At 42.1% G+C, this 21,171-nt stretch overlaps 1 protein-coding gene across 1 annotated transcript; it reads left to right on the top strand.

The window, feature by feature from the left end:
* The first annotated feature begins 897 nt into the window (after positions 1 to 897).
* SLC38A11 (solute carrier family 38 member 11) lies at positions 898 to 18,753 on the top strand. The gene is made up of 14 exons (XM_078607732.1): positions 898 to 1,390; positions 2,322 to 2,396; positions 3,050 to 3,180; positions 6,479 to 6,620; positions 7,627 to 7,701; positions 8,133 to 8,267; positions 9,674 to 9,739; positions 10,352 to 10,458; positions 11,282 to 11,361; positions 12,161 to 12,231; positions 12,878 to 13,039; positions 16,028 to 16,140; positions 17,251 to 17,385; positions 17,782 to 18,753. The coding sequence occupies exons 3-14, from the start codon at positions 3,130 to 3,132 to the stop codon at positions 18,058 to 18,060; spliced, it is 1,416 nt and encodes a 471-aa protein (XP_078463858.1). The 5' UTR covers positions 898 to 1,390; positions 2,322 to 2,396; positions 3,050 to 3,129; the 3' UTR covers positions 18,061 to 18,753.
* The last annotated feature ends 2,418 nt before the right edge of the window (positions 18,754 to 21,171 follow it).

The raw sequence follows: 21,171 nt of genomic DNA, 5'->3' as shown, positions 1-21,171 counted from the left end.
AATTCCCACTTAAATTCCTTAATAATGTCTCTAGTTTGTGTTTGCTACTTGATCTGTGTTCCACTTTCTATTGCTCAGTGCAATGATCGCCATGCGTATGCATCGGAAACATCGACAATGCATACAGAGCAAAAACAATGCATACAGAGCAACAACTACAATTTCACATTGAGGTGGTCAAGCCAGATAACTGCGTTAGGAGCAGCGGAGTGTATCGCTGCAACGTCTCCTTCCTATTTGTGGATCCGGAATTGCATCGTAATATGTTTTATGGTCTGTTGGGGGTGACCACAGTCGAATATTGGAGAATTTAAAATTTTCCACGTGTACATCAGGTGTCTGCATCTGCCACGGTTTGTACAGATGCGGTTTAAGGTTGCCCATAAGTTTCGTGGAAGATCAAACCCATGGATATTCTGCGTTGGGTTTTTCACAACGTGTTTTTGAGTTATTTTGAACTCCACTCATGAAACATTAGGGACTTACAACCCTTTGTCGCTACGCTGCTGACTAAAGGTCTGCCCATTCAATATGAATAATGGGTGCTGTTTGATCATACTCTTAGGTTTTTTCGGTAAAGTCACGTAGGTAAAAATAAAAATAACTAATAAAAATGATAATAGAAATAAAATAATTTTGTTTGATCATATTTCACCGTGCTGGTCAGTGTGGGTTTGTGATTTGGTGGGGGACGACCAACCCAATAACATGCTTAGCATAATCCATCGCTAAAACACTAACATAATTTAATTCGATGAGTATTAGCATAATTAATGCAAATACGCGTAATTTATGTAAATATATTCAGTTCTCCGTGTCCCTTGCAGCCACTCCGTGCTTCCCTGGTGGACGCAGGTTGATGACATCACCCTATATAAGGCCCAGGAGCGCAGGAGGTCCTCACAATGCTGGTGGTGGTCGTGGTTACTAATGGTCCGTGTCGGGTGGTGGGGGGGATTGACGACAACACATTTTAATTACGCGATCTAACCCAACCAAAAATCTACTTTGATTCATTGCGTAATTAAATTTCTCAGCTTTGTGCATCCGTCCTGCGTTGTACGTGCCGTCCCAGGGCGTGAAATAAAGTCTGCCTCAGTGCCGTTAACGTTGTAAACTAAATTAACTTTAATCCTTTACAGTGGTTTCATTTATAAATGTGCATACGTCCTACAGCCGAGTGACCGCACGCACATTGTACATGATACAAGCTCGCAGTTGATACATATTAATGAAGTGATTCTGCGATGGACGGCACCGGGGAATTGAATGGATTTTAGGCAGATGCCAGCTTTATGGGCCTCCTTATGAACAACCGCGGGGCCCCTTGGGCCTGTCGGTGGCGGTCGGTGATGAACATCGTCAGGGAAGCGAGGAATCACTGTGCACGGTGAGCATCTCGAAATGAAATGAAGCCACTGAGCAAGCGAGATCATTCATATGCAGCGCTTATGAATGAGGGTGCGAATTTATGCAATTCTGCCACCCCCATTGATTTATAATGACCATCTCTGACTTTCTTCCCACCGTGGCATTGAATATCATGAAGGCAACGGTCCCCATGTTTTACAGAGGGACGGCGAAGGACGGTGATAGCGTGGATGGAGATCTTTTTTAAGGACCTGTTACATAACGCACTTTTAATGCCACCTGAGAAAGACGTTTGAGCCTGTTAATGCAAATGTTTAAACTACTGTATACTGTATTTAATTTTATTCATACCGCGTGTTACTCCATACCAACAATTATTGGTCAAACAACTCAGACGTGATACGTTACTTGACTCATTTGAGTTTTATTATTCGACTAATTAGGTTTTTGTCCTGCAGCTAAATTACTTATTGTAATTGTAAACACGATTTCTGGCAAACGTAGAAAACGCAGTGTATAGGGTAATAGCTTCCAAGTAAGTAATTTATATAAAGCTGCTAAAGTAATAAAGACGTAAAAACGCCCTTTATTCCCCAGTAAAATGGTCACTAATGCGTGAGGCTGTTTGGCCAATTCTGTTAATGAGTATTTGTCTTCATATGGAAGGAAAACTCAGTATACCACGAGCAAACTCATACATACAATGTGGTGAACATTTAAAGAGGACTTAAATATCCGCACGGATAGATTTAATAATAATCAATATTAATATCGCCCTCTGGCCACCTCGCAGTCCAAGATCTCGACAAGCCTACAACAACAACAACACCACATGGTATATTCCCAGGCAGCCTCCCATCCTACGACTATCAAGCCTCAAACCCAGCTGAGCTTGAGAAATTTAAACTTGATGTTTTTTTCTCTCCCTGGTATGCAAATCAACGACAAAGCATCACGAAATCTCTGACCGAGTGCCTCCTGAACAAGGCGAGCACCGCTCGGACTGAACCATTAGCACCGTGACGGTAGGGACATTTCACACGAGCAGCTATTTATACACACACACATGCACACACTCTCTCTCACCACAGCCTCTGTTGCCACTAAGTACTCGACTGCACACATCGCTGGCTTGCTGCTCTGTCTCTCTCTACGCCGGTATTCCAGCTCTTCTCCAGCCTGCTGTGTACGGGGTCTACATCATCATCATCGTCGTCTGCTGCTGCCGGAACGCGAAGAGAGTAATGCCGATTACTTGTGGCGTCTATAATAGGCGCCTCTGGCAAAAGCAATATTGGTAATAAATAAAATCAGAGGGCATCTGGTGGGCGAGCTTTGAGTCCTGACCGTTTGGTTTTAAACCGGCAGCAGCTGTGAGCTACAGATGTTTATGTGTGCTACAGATGTTTCTGTGAGCTACAGATGAAATATGTGAGCTACAAATGTATCTGTAATAACAGCACCGAAACCACATCGACCTCCTCACCGAACCGAATCGCAAGATAATCGGGAACAATGGCACAACGAGGCAAATAGAAGAGTGCCAATTGGGTGAACTGAAAACAAAAGTGTTATTTAGTTTGAGTCTGGCATTTGCTGCGCAGAGGCTGACAATTGCATTGTTTAAACATAATATAGTATTTGCGCGTGTGGGTGCTCATTCGACTGCGCGATACAGGACATAGTGGTGGTGGTGGTGTTCGCTGTATTAGTAATAGTCTCGCTGACCATTACAAACAAGCAAGGAGTTCCGTGAGCATGGATGAAAACCAAGAACGCGACCGGGACACCTCGGAGGGAGCCAAATCGGTAACCCGTCAGCTCTCCTCTCCACCACCACACACACGCACGTGTCAGTGAGCATTACGTCTCGCTGTCTACGTTACCACGATCACATCCACCACGAGCTTCGAGCAAATATGCACATCGCAATAACGAGAGAATGCGTTGCTGCTCCTCCCCAGATGGACGTTGTTTTAATGTGGCATGTGTCAAAAGAAATGTTGCCCTGAGACATTGCGACTGACCGTGTTCTGATTTCCCAGTCGCGCATGCATGAGTTGGTTCACGGTATAATGTTTGCGTTTGGACAATTTTACATGGAATAACAAAATGCAGTGGAGTAAATGTGGCATGTGTAAATCCTGATGCCAGCATTAATCATGCACGGCGAATCCGAGTGATGGGGATGTTGGGGTTAATTTATGTTGGTTGTAGCCTCATGCGATGGGGGGGGGGGTGGACATTTTTTTGCGTTGTGGTTCTCTTTGATTAACGTGGAATGTTTTAAACTCCAAATATTCTGTTGTAAACTGAAGACTCCTAAATTCCGGCTGTATTTTCTGTATTGTATCCATATGCCACGTACTTCCTGCCTGGAATTTTGGCTCAAGAGTTAAGCTCCAAGCTCAAGTCAGAAATCACGTGAACCCTTGGTTTCGGGAAGCAATGAATAAGACAAAACATGGATGGATTATAGACACAACTCTGATTTAAATGCATGGCAATTAAGTACAGCTCGCAGCTAAGTACAGATAATCTAGTTTGCAACTCTGATTTTTGTATACAGTAGTTAGTGTGTGTATACAGTATATATGTCTTAAGCTTACATATTATTTTGATGGAGAATTTTATGTATTATTTTGCATTCTTATTCTTGAGTGGAAAGTTTATCAGTAACATTTAAATGTGCATGTCTATATTAGTAAGTCAGTGAACGGCTTCAGGAATAGCCCTAATGAATATCTGAAATGCCGGAAAATGCTTGAAGCCAGCAGTGCCGTACTGCAGTTCGTGTTCCATTTGTTTACACGCTTTTATTTAACTCATTCTGTCTGTTGTATCCTCAAATCTTGTAACTCAATTTTAACCCACTTCCCAATGTGGTATCGACTCCAAACTTGGTATACTTATGTCATACTGATGACAATGCCATATTCTATCATAAAAAAGAAACACATTTTTTTTTAAACAATCTTTTTACACGCTTTCTATGAACTCACTCTGTCTGTTGTTGTTGTCGTATCCTCAAATCTTGTAACTACATTTGAACCCACTTCCCAATGTGGTATCGACTGCAAACTTAGTATACTTATGTCATACTGATGACAATACCATAGTCTATCATAAAAATAAACAAAACATTTTTAAACAATCTTCTTACACGCTTTCTATGAACTCAATCTGTTGTTGTCGTATTCTCAATCTTATAACTCAATTTTAACCCACTTCCCAATGTGGTATCGACTGGAAACTTGGTATAATTATGTCATACTGATGACAATACTATATTCTATTAAAAAAAGTATTTTTAAACATTCATTTTTATATGTTATATGTTTCGGCTTGGGTCTAATTGTCCACGTTCAACTGACGTTGGCTGTAAATCACCACGGTCCCTTACGTTATGGCAAGCTTCGTGGCCACTTCCCGGAGTCGAGGAGTTCTGCCATTACGAGTAGGGTACATTTCATTAAAGCGTGTTTTTTAATAAGTTTTTTTTTAATTTTACTTTTATCTAGGGATAAACTAAAGTAGTCAAGCACTCTGATATGTCAGCTGCAGGATTGCACGATACACGTCCACAGCTCCCTGCATACCATGATGTTGAACTCTCTATTTGCTGGTAACCCTTAGTAGGATGTGTTCCTTTTCAGCGTCAAACTCTGTGGGAGACATTAATTGGGCACATTGATTATGGCGAACAAAACATTTAGGAGTTAACAGGAGACTTAAAGCAATTTAGAACTTTAGGCTGCTGCCTAATGAATGACACCTATCACTCTGGGACATCATTTGAGGGTCTACATTTTAAAATTCCAGTTCTTGTATATTTAAATTTGTATGCATAGAGTTGACTGCATTTGTGCAATTTTTTTGTTGCATCGTAGCCATTTTAAATCAAGATCATAAATGCATTTTGTGAACCCTCCTAATTGGTCTGTCAATGTGGCACAAGTACCCCCAGCGTCAAAAACAGATGCAGTTGTTTTGTCGTAACCTGCATTAGCGGCTCTGCGCCAAATGAACGGCTGCTTTTGTTGCGTTATTGTTGAAAAAGGTGACCAGTACTGGCCGCGTGACATGCAATCATGGGGATGTTTGACCAGCTGCGTGTGCCTGTTTACATTAGCTCATTCATTGACTGCCATGGCTATAGTGAGCCCAGAGACTTAAGGGAAGGGCTGCCATGTGCTGTAAAACGGCAGAATTAACATTGGTCATTTGTCTCATTAGTTATTATCACTGGCCTTTTAACTGGCAAGAAATAAAATGCAAGCAAAGTTTCAACGCGTTTTAAAATCTGCGTTTCGTTCGTAAAAACATGCACAACGCAGTTTATTGTGATACGCAATGGGCAGAGAAAATGTTAATTTTTTGTTTCATTTTTCAAAAGTCTTGAAATGCAGTGGCATTTTATAGACAATATATTTGTAGTTGTTGAAATCCTGACCTTTGCAATTTTTATAAAGATTTGTTCTGAAAGGGTGCTATAAAATATTCAAAATGCAGAAGTAAATGTCGCTGTTTTCATTGCTTTGTCACTGTGCCTTTAGTGCACACTGAAAGTCTAAAAAAGAAACCTGAAAGCTTTTTTAAATAAAATCATTATTACGGTTCAAAATAAACCATTCGTCAGGAAGGTGTGGTTCTGAAAATACAGTTGACATTGGAATACAAAGTATAACTCAAATCATGACATTTGTATATTTCGTTTTAACTTGGTCTGAACAGCCACCATTAAAGTCTAAATGCATGAGTAAATACAATATTTCCATTTTGTTGTCATTGTTGATTTATTACCCATGAAGAGTATAAAAATTATTTGAAAGCTTTTTTAATCATTTAGCTATTAGGGTACAAAATAAGCCATTTGTCATAGTGTGACATAAAACATCCTCTGCATTTCTACTGACAATCACGTTGATTATATCTTGACGAAATTTTAAGTTAACACTACTACATTCAAATATTTATTATTGACATGTCTAAATCAGTCAAGTTTTCAAATAGTGTTGTGGTACAATTGTGCAGAATGTGTCATTCGGTTACATTTCCTTGATACACTGATTTATTTTCTGGTGTGGGGCTCACGACCGTGTCTCAGTCTCCGCAGGATGTCCATGCCAGTGACAGGGAGGCATTGTTCCCTCGAGAGGTTGAGGGTGAGGACTCGAGAGGGGGGACAAGTGATCTGCCCTCCGCCAGTCTGAATGTCCTTAACTCCATCATAGGGGCAGGTATAATAGGTGAGTGGTGTTCCAAACACTCTGTGCACTTTATGACACCGAGAAAAAAAGATAAAATGTGAACATCATCAAAAAAGTGGAATTGGTCGTTGGAAGAAAATTGGTAGACCTTTTATGAAATGCTCACATGAAATAATACCTCAATCCTGGGAGATGTTTCAATCATTTTTATATTAAATAGGAAAGGCTGACTTGAATAATTGCAAACCATTCACTCTCAAGTAAATACATTGTTTACAAAGATTGTTGGGAACAGAATAATGAACTATTTAGAGGCCAACCAACCATAGGAGCAAGCTATATTTAGGAAAATGTTCTACCATTGTCCACATACATACTGTCATATGCTGGAAAACAGAAATGAATATCAATTACTACAATGCTTAGCTTTTGCAGATAATCGAAAGCGATCAACTAGGAAATTGACGCAGTCACCCAAGCTCTAATAAACCAAGATCTCAAAAAAATATGTGAGGGATGGCAACGAACTGGAGAAGTGTTCATCCAGCATTGGGTAGAACATGACTTATTTAATTACACTGGCACAGAGGTCGGTGCACTGTTCTATAAATTTGGTGACCTGCATTGGATTATTGGCCACAGCCAACGTTAGTGGCGAGCAATATTGCCTTCCTTCACCCACCCATTCTGACCAGCATGGTGAAGTTAGGTCAAACAAATCCCCATGACTGACATAGCATGGGCAGGCTTCATCCAGAATTGCATTGACAAAGAGCTTTAAAGTACAAACATATTATGCTGCATATGCTGTACTTTTGATTTCAAGTTTACATTGACATCATTTAAAAACTATAAAAAATATCTAAAACATAATTTAATATATCCTACATATAAATAAACACTTGTTTAGCTATGCGACTCTCTGGTGCCTAAATTAAGACTGAGATGTCACGGAACAGAGAACTGTAAATTGCGGCCCAATTCCATGGTTGATCGTAATAATAACAATATTGATTAACACAACACGTTCCGTCTGAGTGCGCAGGATTGCCCTATGCCTTGAAGCAGGCAGGATTCCCTCTGGGTCTATTGCTTCTCGTGGTGGTGGCCTATGTCACAGGTGACACGCGTGGTCATGTACACACATACCGCCATATATAAGTTGTACTGCTGTCTGCTGTCCGCACCTACTTCTTTACCGTACCTCTGATTAGCACGGTTGGCTACATACCGTGCAAAATAATGTTTGGCTCCACAGGTTGCAACACCCTGTTTTGTGCATGGTGATCCCCCTATCGACCTAGGCTGAAACTTACTTAGCTTCTGAGATCTGTCAAGATTTGGTGCATTGTGGGTCACTTGGTCATAATACACACGTTATGTTTATAAACAGTAAACTGTATTGTACTGAGTGGTTAAAAGCAACACAACGTGCCATTGTGTTGAAATTCTAGGAATGCATCATGTGATGCACGTTGGAACGGTCAGTGTCTTAATGTGCAGCTCAAGCGCGTGCCCCCCCCTCCCCCCCCTCCCCCCCGTTCTGTACAGATTACTCCATCATCTTGCTCATCAAGTCCGGCTCTCTCTCTGGCACCACCACGTACCAATCACTGGTGCACAGCACGTTTGGTTACTTCGGCTACATAGTGCTGTCCCTACTGCAGTTCACCTACCCATTCATTGGTGAGGACTCCCCTCTGCATCGTGTATGGTTCCTTGCTTGTTTAACTTACACCGAACTCCTTTTTATCCATGGAGATCCGACGGAACAATATTGCGGATCCTGTTATCCACAGTTTTACTTTTAATTTTACTCCACCTATTCTGCGGATAAACATGGGTAATAGGATGAATCTGCCGCTAGACTTCTCTTATTCGCAAAGATACAAAGCCATCTTGCGAAGTTGGATGAAAAAGCTTCAGATAATGCGACTAGAGCATAGATTATAGGAGTTTTTACAGACCCTACAGCTGCCGCGGATTATAGGAATTCTGTATTTTGATGAAAAAAACTCACAAGCTAAGATACGTTGGCGAGTGTCCGTTTTAATACATTTTTGGTTAACGTCCCCATATTGATTTGAAGCTTTCGTGACTGCAGGAATCCATATTCTTTGGTTCTTTGGATAAAGTCACGTAGGTAGAAGAAATAATAGATCACGACGTTTCGATCGCCACACAAGCAATCGTCTTCAGGTGGGAGAGAGAAACAGGCTGCTGAAACGTGTGTGGGTGTGCCTCGGAGTGTGTCTCTCTCTCCTTCCCTCTATGTGGTGTTTTCCCTCGTTTTGTTTCCCTCGTTTTCTAACGAGCTGGATGTCTCACTAGCACAGCCACCGTTGTGTTGGCTCGTTTACATTGACATGCTAATCTCTCACAATACAATGGCCACCTCCTCAGCTTTCCCACTCGCTTAGGCACAATCTCTAGCCCCCACCCTCTGCCCGAAGTGGCAACCCCCCTCTCGACTATATATATAAGGACTTGTTTCAGCAGCCTGTTTCTTTCTCCCACCTGAAGACGATTGCTTGTGTGGCGATCGAAACGTCGTGATCTATTATTTTTTCTACCGACGTGACTTTACCGAAAGAACCAAAGAGAATGTCCCCATGTCTCCATTACAAAATACCTGTGCAGATACTTGCTCAACATTTCAACCTAGCTCACAGTCCAGTGGTGGCGACAGGGTTACTGGAGAATGTTATACTCTCGCGCTTCATGTACATTTAATGTACCTATACTCTTTGGTTCTTTCGGTAAAGTCACGTGGGAATAAAATAAATTAAATAACGACGTTTCGGGCGCAACACAAGCATCCGTCATCAGGTGGGACAACCACAGCAAGAAACAATTTAATGTACCTCTTTTAATTTTCACGTAATTTTCACGCACCACATGTATGCATTAAAAATAAATAAAAACTGTGAAGCAAAAAACATAATTGGCTAAATGTTATTGTTGTAATGGTGTTATTTAGCATTCTGTGCTCCCTTAGGGCTATATACTCCTTACCAATGTACATCATTATATTTGTTACTGATATTGCATGCAATTGAGGTCAAGGCGGAACTGGTATGGATGTTTTTCAGCGATGGTGAGCTACAATGTCATAACTGGTGATACACTAACAAAGGTGTTTGAACGGATTCCAGGAGGTAAGGCCACTGATTCACTAATTTATTTCAAAATACACAAGCACAGCTTTATATTATTGCCACTTAGACCATACATACTCATCTATTGCATGAAGCATCTTGATATGCATGTGTAGCAAGCTGGGCCATGCTACTACTAAGAACATTGTAAAACAATGGTGTGTGTGTGCTTGTTGGTATTCCTAAATAAGTGTCCTTATGTCAATCCATTACTGAATGACCTTAGTTCTAACAGCAATAGTCCATTCAGGATCAATTAATTTTCACAAGAGCAAACTATGGTTACCAAAGCTGCATGTGTGGTATTTTAAGTGCAGAGCACTTACATTATTGCGTGCAGAATGCTTACATTCCCTCAATTCTGCCCGCTTGATTGACAGCAGCTTGAATCAATATCTCTGCCATATATTACGGAGCACCGTGAAGCACATGTTTACTTGCCAAAATCAAACGGATCTATGCAAGCAAGGTTTTGACTGTAGCTTTCCATATGATAACATTAATTAACGTTATTTACAGACTTTCAGTCTGCAGAGTGTGCTGCAAAAATAATCCTTGCAGGCTCTTGCATGCAGCTGAATCAATGTACGATTTTCTTTCTTGTGGAATCAGTGGGTGCGGAGCATGTCCTGGCAAACAGATATTTCATAATCTTCCTCACCTCGGTGTTTTGCACCCTGCCACTATCCCTTTTTCGCGATGTGGCCAAGTTGGGAAAGGTATGAACGACACTCACCCCCACGCTGATGACACTCGCCAACACTTGCAACTCAGGATGGCACTTTAGTGGCCCAATTCTCAGCAGGCTAATGTCCTTTAAGAAGGAGAAAACTTTAACTTTAATTTATATCCAATGACAATTTTGTAAAACATGGCAATGTTATACATTTCTTGCCATCACAGCTTTCACGCGGGTATGTCCAAACTCATCTTTCCAGTATTCTCACAGCACTCTGCAACACTGCTTCACAACAACCTTACCCCCTTCCACACGCTCAGCACCAAGATCCTCGTTACCCTCACACAATGCTTGCCAGGCACTTTCATATCGCCTCCGAAGTCTCTCTTGTTAACGTTTACACTTATCCCATTTATGCATAAATATACTGGTGCAAAAATGCACCCTCCTGTCTGTCTTCTAAATATGAATTAATAATTCTGCTACACTACCCTGAATCCAAGCGTTTGTTGCGAGCAGGGACTAGCTTTGTTTTCTTCATGCTGTGGAACTGATCAATATTAATTAACGTTTTTTATACACTTAATCTCTTTGTTTTACGACATTTCTATAGTATTAGCATTTTCAGTGATCTAAATCATATACAAAAATCTCAAACGTAAAAATCAATTGATAGGCCCACATTTTGAATATGAAAAATTCGAAGAAAATAACAAAACGACAATAAAAACATAACTGGCTTGTCAGAACTGTTGCTCAGAATGTATAAAATGCACCATAATGCATCCATAACGGAGTACTGTACTTGTTTTATATCATGATGATAAATATTTCGGGGCATGAATGGTGTAATATTTCTACAGGTGTCTCTGATTTCAGTGTTCTTCACACTCTTCATCCTAATTGTGGTGGTTGTGCGAGCATTCACACTGGGACCACAAATGTAAGTCTGGCACCAGTGACTGACATTTTCATTTTACTGTTTCATACACATAATTGCCAAATGCACTCAAAAAGGCGTTGCTGTTTTTAAAGCTATATGACTCACCGAATACGACAACGTTTTAACTTCAATGACAGTCTTGATTACTGTATTTTCAAGTTGCAAATTGCAAATGTACTTACATTACATGCTGTCTTAAAGAACATACATTTTTATTTATATAGATTTTTGAGATCCTGTTGTAGTAAAATGCTCAATAAATAAAAATTGTTTGCCATGCTTTTATAAGTGAATTTTGTGGTCAACATGAGGTGTTCTCAAAAAGTACATTGACGTCATCCCGAGATTGTTGAGTGAAAGAATATAGCTTCGAAACAGAGCATACAAAGCCATTAGGCTTATTAAGTAAATTGGGAAGTACATTGTCAATTTCTGTCATCTCTCCGAGCTAAGGTAAATGGAAAACCATTGCTGGATTTTTTCCAAAACCATAATTATACAAAAACGCCTCTTTGTTGAGATTGTACACAATACCACATCCCCAATTGTAAGCCATGGCATTAAATAAAATAATATGCAATGATTCATGCTGACAGCATAAATGCTTTTCCTGTACTGCATATTTGTTCACAGCTGTGCACAGCGGCAGTGCCAGATTAATTTATGCGTGGGTTGGAAATGGATTTAACCTAAAGAGAAATGCAAGTGCCATGCCCTGATACTGTCTGTGATGTGCATTACGAGACTTGTTACCAATCTCAGTTGCAAGTTCTAGCTGTTTCTGTGCCTTTTTTTAAAGTCCTGCTTCCATGAATGCTTGGACTTTTGCGCAGCCAAATGTGGTGCAGGCAGTGGGCATCATGGCTTTTGGTGAGTACAAGTAAACTTTGATATGAGCTGAAAAACATATACAATGTATCATCGTCCTGGTCCATTTTGTGAGCATAATAAAATATCAATCACAATTGCACTACACACGACTCCATTGAGCATATGACCAAATCACCCACAAAACACCCAATCTCGTGATATCTTGGAAGCTAAGCAGAGTTTGAGCTTGTTTAGTATTTTTATGGGTAACCACTGCATAAAACAGGTGTTATAGATGTTTGCAATGCTATATCAGTGCCGTAGAATACAATGTTGTACTGCAACTATGTGCTTCCATGTCTATACTGCCTGCCTACATTGACCAGCGTGGTGAAGTATGGTATAATAACCCCACGACCCACACGGCATGGGGAGGCCCTCATCCAGCAGTGGAATGACAAAAGGGCTGTCTAATGCACATACGAATATAATTGTCCCAAGAATTCCATCTATGTATATGAGAGTATAATAATTGCCTGTACAGAGCATTACAGTATTTGGGTAGCACTTTATTGAATTGGTCCCTTTGAGATAGCTTTCTACGGTACATTATTCCATTCAACGCTTCATCTGCTGCAAATGCTATGTGCTTGGGAGAGGCGAAAGTAATGACCGTGTGGTATTCTCCATGGTATTCCCTACTTAGCTTTCATTTGCCACCACAACACTTTCATCATCTACGGCTCGCTGGAGCAGCCCTCACTCAGCAACTGGTCCCGCGTGACGCACGTGTCGGTGCTGAGCGCTCTCATCATCAGCCTTATCCTCGCGGCGTGTGGCTATGCCACGTTCACGGGATTCACACAAGGTACTGTGCAATTAAACTCGCTCATCAGCTCGGGTTGCCTCGAAACAGCCATACTACTGTGTATCACTCTTCTATTGCTACGACCTTGGTTGCTGCGTGAACTTCACTCATTTATACCTCCAAGTTCAGGATTCGGTCTAACAAATAATTTGGTGATGCTGCTGCGTTGGCAGCACATATAACAAAAAACTCAACACACATTGTCTATAATTGGACTACGTTTCAGATAAAAATGTAATGAAACTATTTTTATGTTATCAGTTAAGACCCACTGAGCTGTATAGCTCTTTTTCAAAAGTAACCTGACCACAAATGATAGCTCAACAAAGTGCCTGATCATGTGGAAATGTATAGCAGCCAAATACTCTAACCGCATGTTTCTAAATGTGGGGGGAAAAACTGGAGGACCTGGAGAAAAATCCACACGACCACAGAGATATATACAAACTCCAAATCAGGGTCGGGATTGAACCCACGGCCTCCTGTATACCAGGCGAGGTCATTAATATCTCGCCACTGGCACCTCACCACTTTGGCGCCCCCCGACCCTGATGCCTGTATATTGGAGTTACATGTTGTCCTCGTGGTCGTCTGGATTTTTCTCGGGGTTCTTTGTGTTTTCCCTCCACATTTAAAAACAAGCCTTTTAGAGTATTTGGGTGTTATAAATTAGCACATGATAAGCCACTGTTGCTATCATTTGTGGCCAGGTCGCTTCTGAAAAGAGCTACAGTTGATCATCGATTATCCGGCGCGTGATTATCCTGCTGTTTCCAATATTATCGGGCGGTCCCAAACCAATCCGGCGAAACCGGTAAAACCGCTCCAAAGGCTGTAACCAGTCCGGCGATCGGCACAATGTGCGTGACAAAAGTAGCTATGCTTGATTCAGTGTTAAATATATAGAGTACAATATACACTACATACAGCTTCATGAAAATACAGCACTATATACATTTTTCATGACTAATAACTACAGTAATAAAAACTGAAAATATAAAGTGAGATCCGGCGAAAAATGCGTGTAATTCTGCATTCGCCCAAGCACCAGTCTAAAAGCTGCATCGGACCGGCGATCTTCAAACACATCGAGTTGTTGAAATAAGAGCGTAGTACGTACATCACCCTATACATAGTCTTTGAGATTTGGAGTGGTAAGTACGGCACAGTAAATCCATTAACTTTTTACAGTATTTTGTCTATTTTTATGTTTATACCATAGCACACACCGGTGTGTTGGAGAGCAAAGCCACAACATTTACAATCTGAATACGACGTTTCGCCAGTAATTACAAATAGCTTCATCAGGCGACAGCCAGATTTAGTGACCAATATCCAACTATATCCAACTAACAATATCCAACTAACTAACAATATCCAACTAGCTTAATCAGGCCTGATGAAGATAGTTGTAATTACTTTTCTCTCCAACACACCGGTGTGCTGTACTAGTAACGATTTGGCGTGTTCTGTTTACGTGACAAACCTTACTAATTGAGTGTGTCGGGTGGTGGCGGGTTTAACGACACATTTATATATTTACGCGATCTAACCCAAAAAACCTGTATTATGGATATTGGTCGCAAAAATCTTACGTGTTAATATCATCCATATATATCGAACTATATTTACGTGGTCTCAAGCAAAAAAACATTCATATTACCGTTATTATTATAGTCAATAGAAATCGGAAATGTGAATTTTAAAGGTGACATGTAAATGTGCAGCACTGCAATTCCTTGCTCACGCAAACTGCTGATGGAAGGGCCTCCAGTGGAGGGAAGGGAGCTCTAGAGATTCTACAATATAGCGTATAAGGTCCGCAAAAACGTATTGTCGGCTTTACAAATTAGCGTGACATCGTGATATTATCGTTGAATTATTTCCGTTTTCATATTTGATTAACTTACAGGTGTATTTCTGAAATCCTGTAACAAATATAAAGCACAAGAATAAATACATAAATATGACCCATTGTTTTGCTAAATATGTTTGGGCGCAATTGGCGGCACGGTCGTTATATGACGTCATAGTTAAATTAATTATTTCGCAATTCTGCGTAAATAACAGCATGTGCGTTCTAGACATAATGCATATAAAGTAAAGTCTCTGATTACAGCTCGTATGGCAGGCAGGCTTATGTTGTGTGAACTGCAGTTGAAGGACTGGATGCACGGCAAAGCACAACAATCCGAAAATTGTGAAATACAATTATATAGTTGTGGAAAATATTCACGATAATGGTGATATTGTGAACATAACGGCCGCAAACGTGATATCACGGCAAATCATCACCAGCACACGGCAAACTAGAGAACACCTACCAGTCGTGTTAGTGCCACTCTCGGGCTCTGTACTTTACATTCAATTATTCTTTTGAAATACAAGATATGGGTGCGGGCAAGTAGGCCACACAGAGAATTATATTCCAAGCACTCAGTGGCAGAGCTTCACAAAAGAGACACTTTGCTTAAAAGCTTTCAACATTGATACATGTTCCTGCTGGGTATTTACAACAGCCGCTGGCTCAGAAACACAATTTTTTGTTCATTAAATTAGTCACGAAGGTGCAATTAAGAAGCAGACGGCTGCTGTGTTGAGGCAGGATAACAGACACATTGTTTTATTGATATTTAATTTCATCTTATAACTTAACATATACAAAATGCAACTAGGAAACATGGTAACGTATTGTACATGTTAAATTCGGCATGGAGTACCGCATACTATGATTACTATCAAATGGTATAATCCATTGAGAGTATTTATTTATAGTTGTTTAACTAATGAAACAAGATCAAGACGTCATCATGGACAGCAAACCTTACAAAGGCTTTTACCCTCTGCCAGAACTAATTCAGTTTAAATCATTTTCTACGTCAAGTGCCAGAAATGAGAATTCACAAGGCAGCATTTTAAATATATTTTTATTCCCAGAGGAAAACCGCTACTAAATTGTATGCTTTTGCCCTCCCATTTCATCCACAGGAGATATTTTCGAGAATTACTGCAAAAACGATGACCTGGTTACAGCAGGCCGCTTCTGCTACGCGCTGAGCATACTACTCACATTTCCCATTGAGTGTTTTGTTACCAGAGAGGTGAGCTTTTCACATCCATATATTTGCACACATAACACACTTGCTGTTGTACAGCATCTGAAACATAGACATTCATGATTTGGTGAGTTACTCTTGTGAATTCTAATTGTGTTCTCACATTAATGGAAAGATGGACTGTAGCACAAATAAACAGTTGTCAAGTCAATGTATTTAGCTAGAAAAATCCAAAAATCAAGATGATTTAAAGCAGAGCCCGAAAATTATGGCCTGGAGATTCATTGATTGCATTCACAGGGCACAGCCAGCCTCAAGTTCTATATTCTTTTAAGCTCATGCTAAATATATATGATCCACATAATCAATTAGCCCAGTAATTTGCCTTCTGTAGTGTCACACAAGCTGATAGTGAGCAAACCCACTTCTGCTTACTTAGCTATAAATAAAATCACTTACACATTTAAGCCTATGTCAAATCACTCATAATGTACATGATCTTGTCAGATCTCAGAAGCACGACCATGATCAAAAGACGTGTAAATAGATGTTGTCAGCAGGAGGACACAGTAGCAACGTCCATTGCGCTGCGCTCCCTCCACCATCACCAACCCACATTGACCAGCGTGGTGAATTATGGCCAAATAACCCTCACTGCCCAGAAGGCTTGGGGAGACCCTCGTCCAGCAGAGGATTAACAAAATGGGCTGTTTATGTAGATGTGATTCTCTGCAGAAACTCAATATAAAGACAGGTATAGATGATGACGTTATACATAACCCAGGCACTGCTGCGACAGAGTACTTTACTCACGATCAGGAGGTGGCGAATCCAAATATTGGTTGGAAGTCAACTTTGCCAACCATCTTTCTTGCATATTAGGTCAATAAAATAAGTACCACATTGTGGGAAGTCAACAGTGGTTGTGTCCTATGGATTGACCGACCCACACATACTCTTTGCGAAATTTCCACCATTGGCTTCGTGCCCGCATGGGAATTGAGCTGGGAGATTACTTGCACTTTTTGACTTCACATTGTATTCAAAACAGAACCATGTAACCACCAGTGGTGCCTCAGACACATGCACTACTTTGAAACTCGCAGTTCGTGCTGCAGTGCCAGGCAGGGATGGATAATGTGCGACTTTCCCCAGGTGTTTGAGAACGTGTTCTTTGCGTCGGCCCCGTGGAGCCGCGTGCGACACACGATCGTCACGGTGGTGATTGTGGCAGCGGCCATGGCTGCCTCCATCTCCACAGACTGCTTGGGCATTGTGCTGGAGCTCAATGTGAGGTTTAACAAATACAATACACAGAAAACAAACTCAGTGATGTTGGGGATGAACATTGTGGACCATATTATCTGGGCTGTTTTCTGCAAATTACTCCACTTATACATGAGCAAATCACAGATAAACCTGGATATTTTGAAGAATGATGGCACAGATAGTTTTTGCAGACCACACAGCTCTGCTTACAGATTTGGGTCCAGATTTGCATACTTGCCAACAATTAGACAGGTATGACGTAATACGTTAATTGCATCTGAGTGGATATTTTAGTAAACGAGAGAGCCAGACCATGATGGGACACGAGGACATGGGTTTGGGACGCCCTGCAGTTGCATATGGAGCTGTACGGCATATCGCCATGACCAAGCGCCTGACATTTGTCCACGTGGACAGGGCGTGCTGTGTGCCTCGCCACTGGTCTTCATTCTGCCCGCGGCGTGCTACCTGCGTCTTTCATCCGAGCCGTGGTACAACCCAAACCGCTTGCTGTCAGCCGTCCTGCTGCTGTGCGGGATGGCTATCATGGGAGTGGGGCTGGTCATGGCCCTGCTGCACCAACAGACCTGCACACATGGCCAGGAGATGTTCTACTGCACATCGCTAAACATCACCACCCTGCACGGCCACAATGTCACCTTCCCCAGCAGCACTGTGGCTGGGTTGTGGACATGAGGATTGCTTCGTCAATAAATTAGTGTACAGTGCTGTAGTCCTCAATAGAAAAGTGCTAGTTTTGTTTTCTTTCCTACCTAATGTTGTAGTTAGTGTTGTATTTTTGACCATTACAATGTATGCTATGCTTTGACGTACTGCCTATAATATTTAACGGTATATTTCCAGGACTGTGTTTGCGCCATGATTTAATATCGAGTTCCAGGCAAATCTTTGATTTTCAAAAACATTCAACTGAAAAGTATTGAAATACTTTACACCAACTTTACATGACTTATTCAATTTCAAATGAGTGTGATGTAATTTTTCGATTTGTTTTAAAAGGTTCCTAGCATCTGACAGTATCTAATTTGTAGAGATATGATTAAAACAGTAAACATAAAACAGTTAATATAATTAAAGTGGGTGTATGAGTATGTTGGATTCCACTCAAGTAATTTAATAATTTATTTATTTTGCACGTTATGTACAGTACTTTGTGTTGCTTAAGTGATGCAGTATTCCATTGCGATTCTATTCATGGTCAAAACCAAATATCTCAAATACAATAGTATATTTTAAATCACAATTACTGCGCATGTAGTCATTTCAATGTTGAGGAATATGGTAACTATAGTACACGTTCAAGAGGCCCTACTTGTAAGTGCATTAATAGATTATACTGTTACAATAAACACTGCATTCAGGAAAAAACATCTGCCTTTTTATTTAATGCTGTACCACTGCACCTGTACATAGTCTGAATTATGGTTGGTGAGGCTCCGGCTCCAGAGCTCAGGAAGATTTTGAGGCCCCAGAGCAGAGCATGGCAGTTGTCTATGTTGTGCTCCGAAGCCAAAATCAATCGAGCTGGCCTCAATGGAGCCGGAGCCGAGTTGGATTTGGGGTCACTGTAGCCCAGAGGTCGCAACCGGGTACCCGATACCCGTACCCTACCCGATACCCGGCAACCCGTACCCGGGCGGGTACGGGTAGCCGTTTGCGACCCTGGTGCGGCCGGGTACGGGTAGGCCGTGAGTCACTGGTGAGTAGCCGTTTGTCACTCATTTCGGGTAGGGTACGGGTAGGGAACGGCTACCCGGCCGGGTACGGGTACCCATTTGCGACCCTGGTGCGGCCGGGTACGGGTAAGGAATCAAAACCCGTTTGCGACCTCTGCTGTAGCCGGAGCTGAGCTGAGGCTGGGGGTCATTGGAAACCTCCAGAGCTGAGAGTTGAGCTGAAGCTGATGGATCTGGAGCATCTCCACTACAGGTATTTCCTTTTTGTACTGTTATGTAAAAACCATAGCTTCTTCAGTTTAAGTAGTTAAAACCCCAAATACATACTATGTATGTCTGCACAAATCGGTAAAATATCCAAATGTATGGTCTAAATTATGTTACTGCATTAACGTCAAACAAAACGTTATTGGGATGCATTAGCAGTGGTGTTCAAGTACAAATTAAAACTAGATTTATCATGAGCCACTGCTTGATACACAGTTTGAGAAACAACGTATACTGTAATAGCACATTGGCTTCGCAACCAATATTCATAATAGAATTTGGGTCAGATCTCGTCAGCAAAATGTGTGTCGTATACCCTCTTCCACCTGACAACCAATGAATAAAGTCAAGTGAACAAATTTGCCAATGTATTACTGCTTCAGCGCGCCGGGATGTTGGGAGCAATCCACAATTGGGTTCCGTACGACTTTTCGCTGGTAGTTGCAACCAGCATCCTCGCGCAGTTGTCCGAATTGTGAAGATGTCCTTCTGCCTTAAATAGATGGTGTAGATGTCAATGTGGTACACGAGCAAGAAGTGGCAGAAAGTAGTGTTTGCATAACTTGTTATAACACATTCCTGCGGAGGGAGCTGGTAGGAACGTTGGGTTGCTCGGTCAATGGCCAGGGTCAACGGCGGCGTGGTGTATTCCGCAAATATGCCCGACTGTGAGGGCGGGCACAAGCCGGCGTGAGTAGGTTAAACGTTGAGTTTTATAAGGGCACCACGGGGTGACCAGCCCCTCCCCACCCAGCCCCATCCCCACCCAGCCCCACACTCCCCACCCAGCCCCTCCCCACCCTCCCCTCCCCAACCAGCCCCTCCCTCCCCATCTAGCCCCTCCCTGCACGACGGACACAATAATCCCCTGTGGGCTGGTGTAACCTGGCGGTTCCTACCAGTATTATATAGAATTGTTAAATATGCAGTGGGTTCTACGGAGGCACACACTTGAACTTGGAGACAACACATAAATGACGTCACGCGATTTTGGACGATTTTTGCCCCCCCCCCCCACTCGTCACACGGCGTCACAAAAAGTCAGACCCCCCCCCCTCAAATGTGACGTCACAAAGCTCTGCCCCCCCCCCAAATACAACATGCTTCAAATCACTTTAAACTATTGTCATTGGAGTGCGTATTTAATGTGGCGCTGTACTCTGATGTTGTAGGAGAACACATTTATTAAAAAGTCTATTTAATTAAGTAGAAAATGTTGTTTTTATTTATTTAAAGTTAAATCTAGATTTAAAGTTGCGCATTTTGATGTGACGTCACATTTCTCAACCCCCCCCCCTCGTCACATATCGTCACAAATGTTTGACCCCCCCCCCCCCAGGTGCGTGACGTCATTTATGGACGGCCCCTCACGGGACAGACCCAGGTGCCATGGGTTGACTGGGATAACTGGCAGATGCACCAGCCGTGCCCCCCACTGCGCCAACTTGCCGTATTTTAGCCGCCCGGAGCTCCACTAGTTGTGAACGTGCACCAAGCCTGTCACAAGCGCCCTTGTGACGTCACCGCCACTTACCGTTGTCGTTGGGTTTGAGTTAGGCCCCGCCCCTATCCAGCCACGCGGTCACAAACCGGGGGGGGGGGAGATCGCACCCCGCCCCTACCAAATCACGTGGTCACAGAACGGGGGGGAAGATCGCGCCCCGCCCCTACCAAATCACGTGGTCACAGAACGGGGGGGGGGGGGGAGATCGCGCCACGCCCCTACAAAATCACGTGGTCACACAACGGGAGGGGGAGGGGGAAATATCGCGCCCCTCCCCAATCACGTGGTGACGGAACAGGCGGGGACGGGGGGGGGGAATCACGCCCCGCCCCTCATCGA

Source organism: Lampetra planeri, chromosome 2 (assembly GCF_965212315.1).
Source record: "Lampetra planeri chromosome 2, kcLamPlan1.2.h2, whole genome shotgun sequence".
Taxonomy (NCBI): domain Eukaryota; kingdom Metazoa; phylum Chordata; class Hyperoartia; order Petromyzontiformes; family Petromyzontidae; genus Lampetra; species Lampetra planeri.
This window is presented reverse-complemented; position numbering and strand designations above follow the sequence as displayed.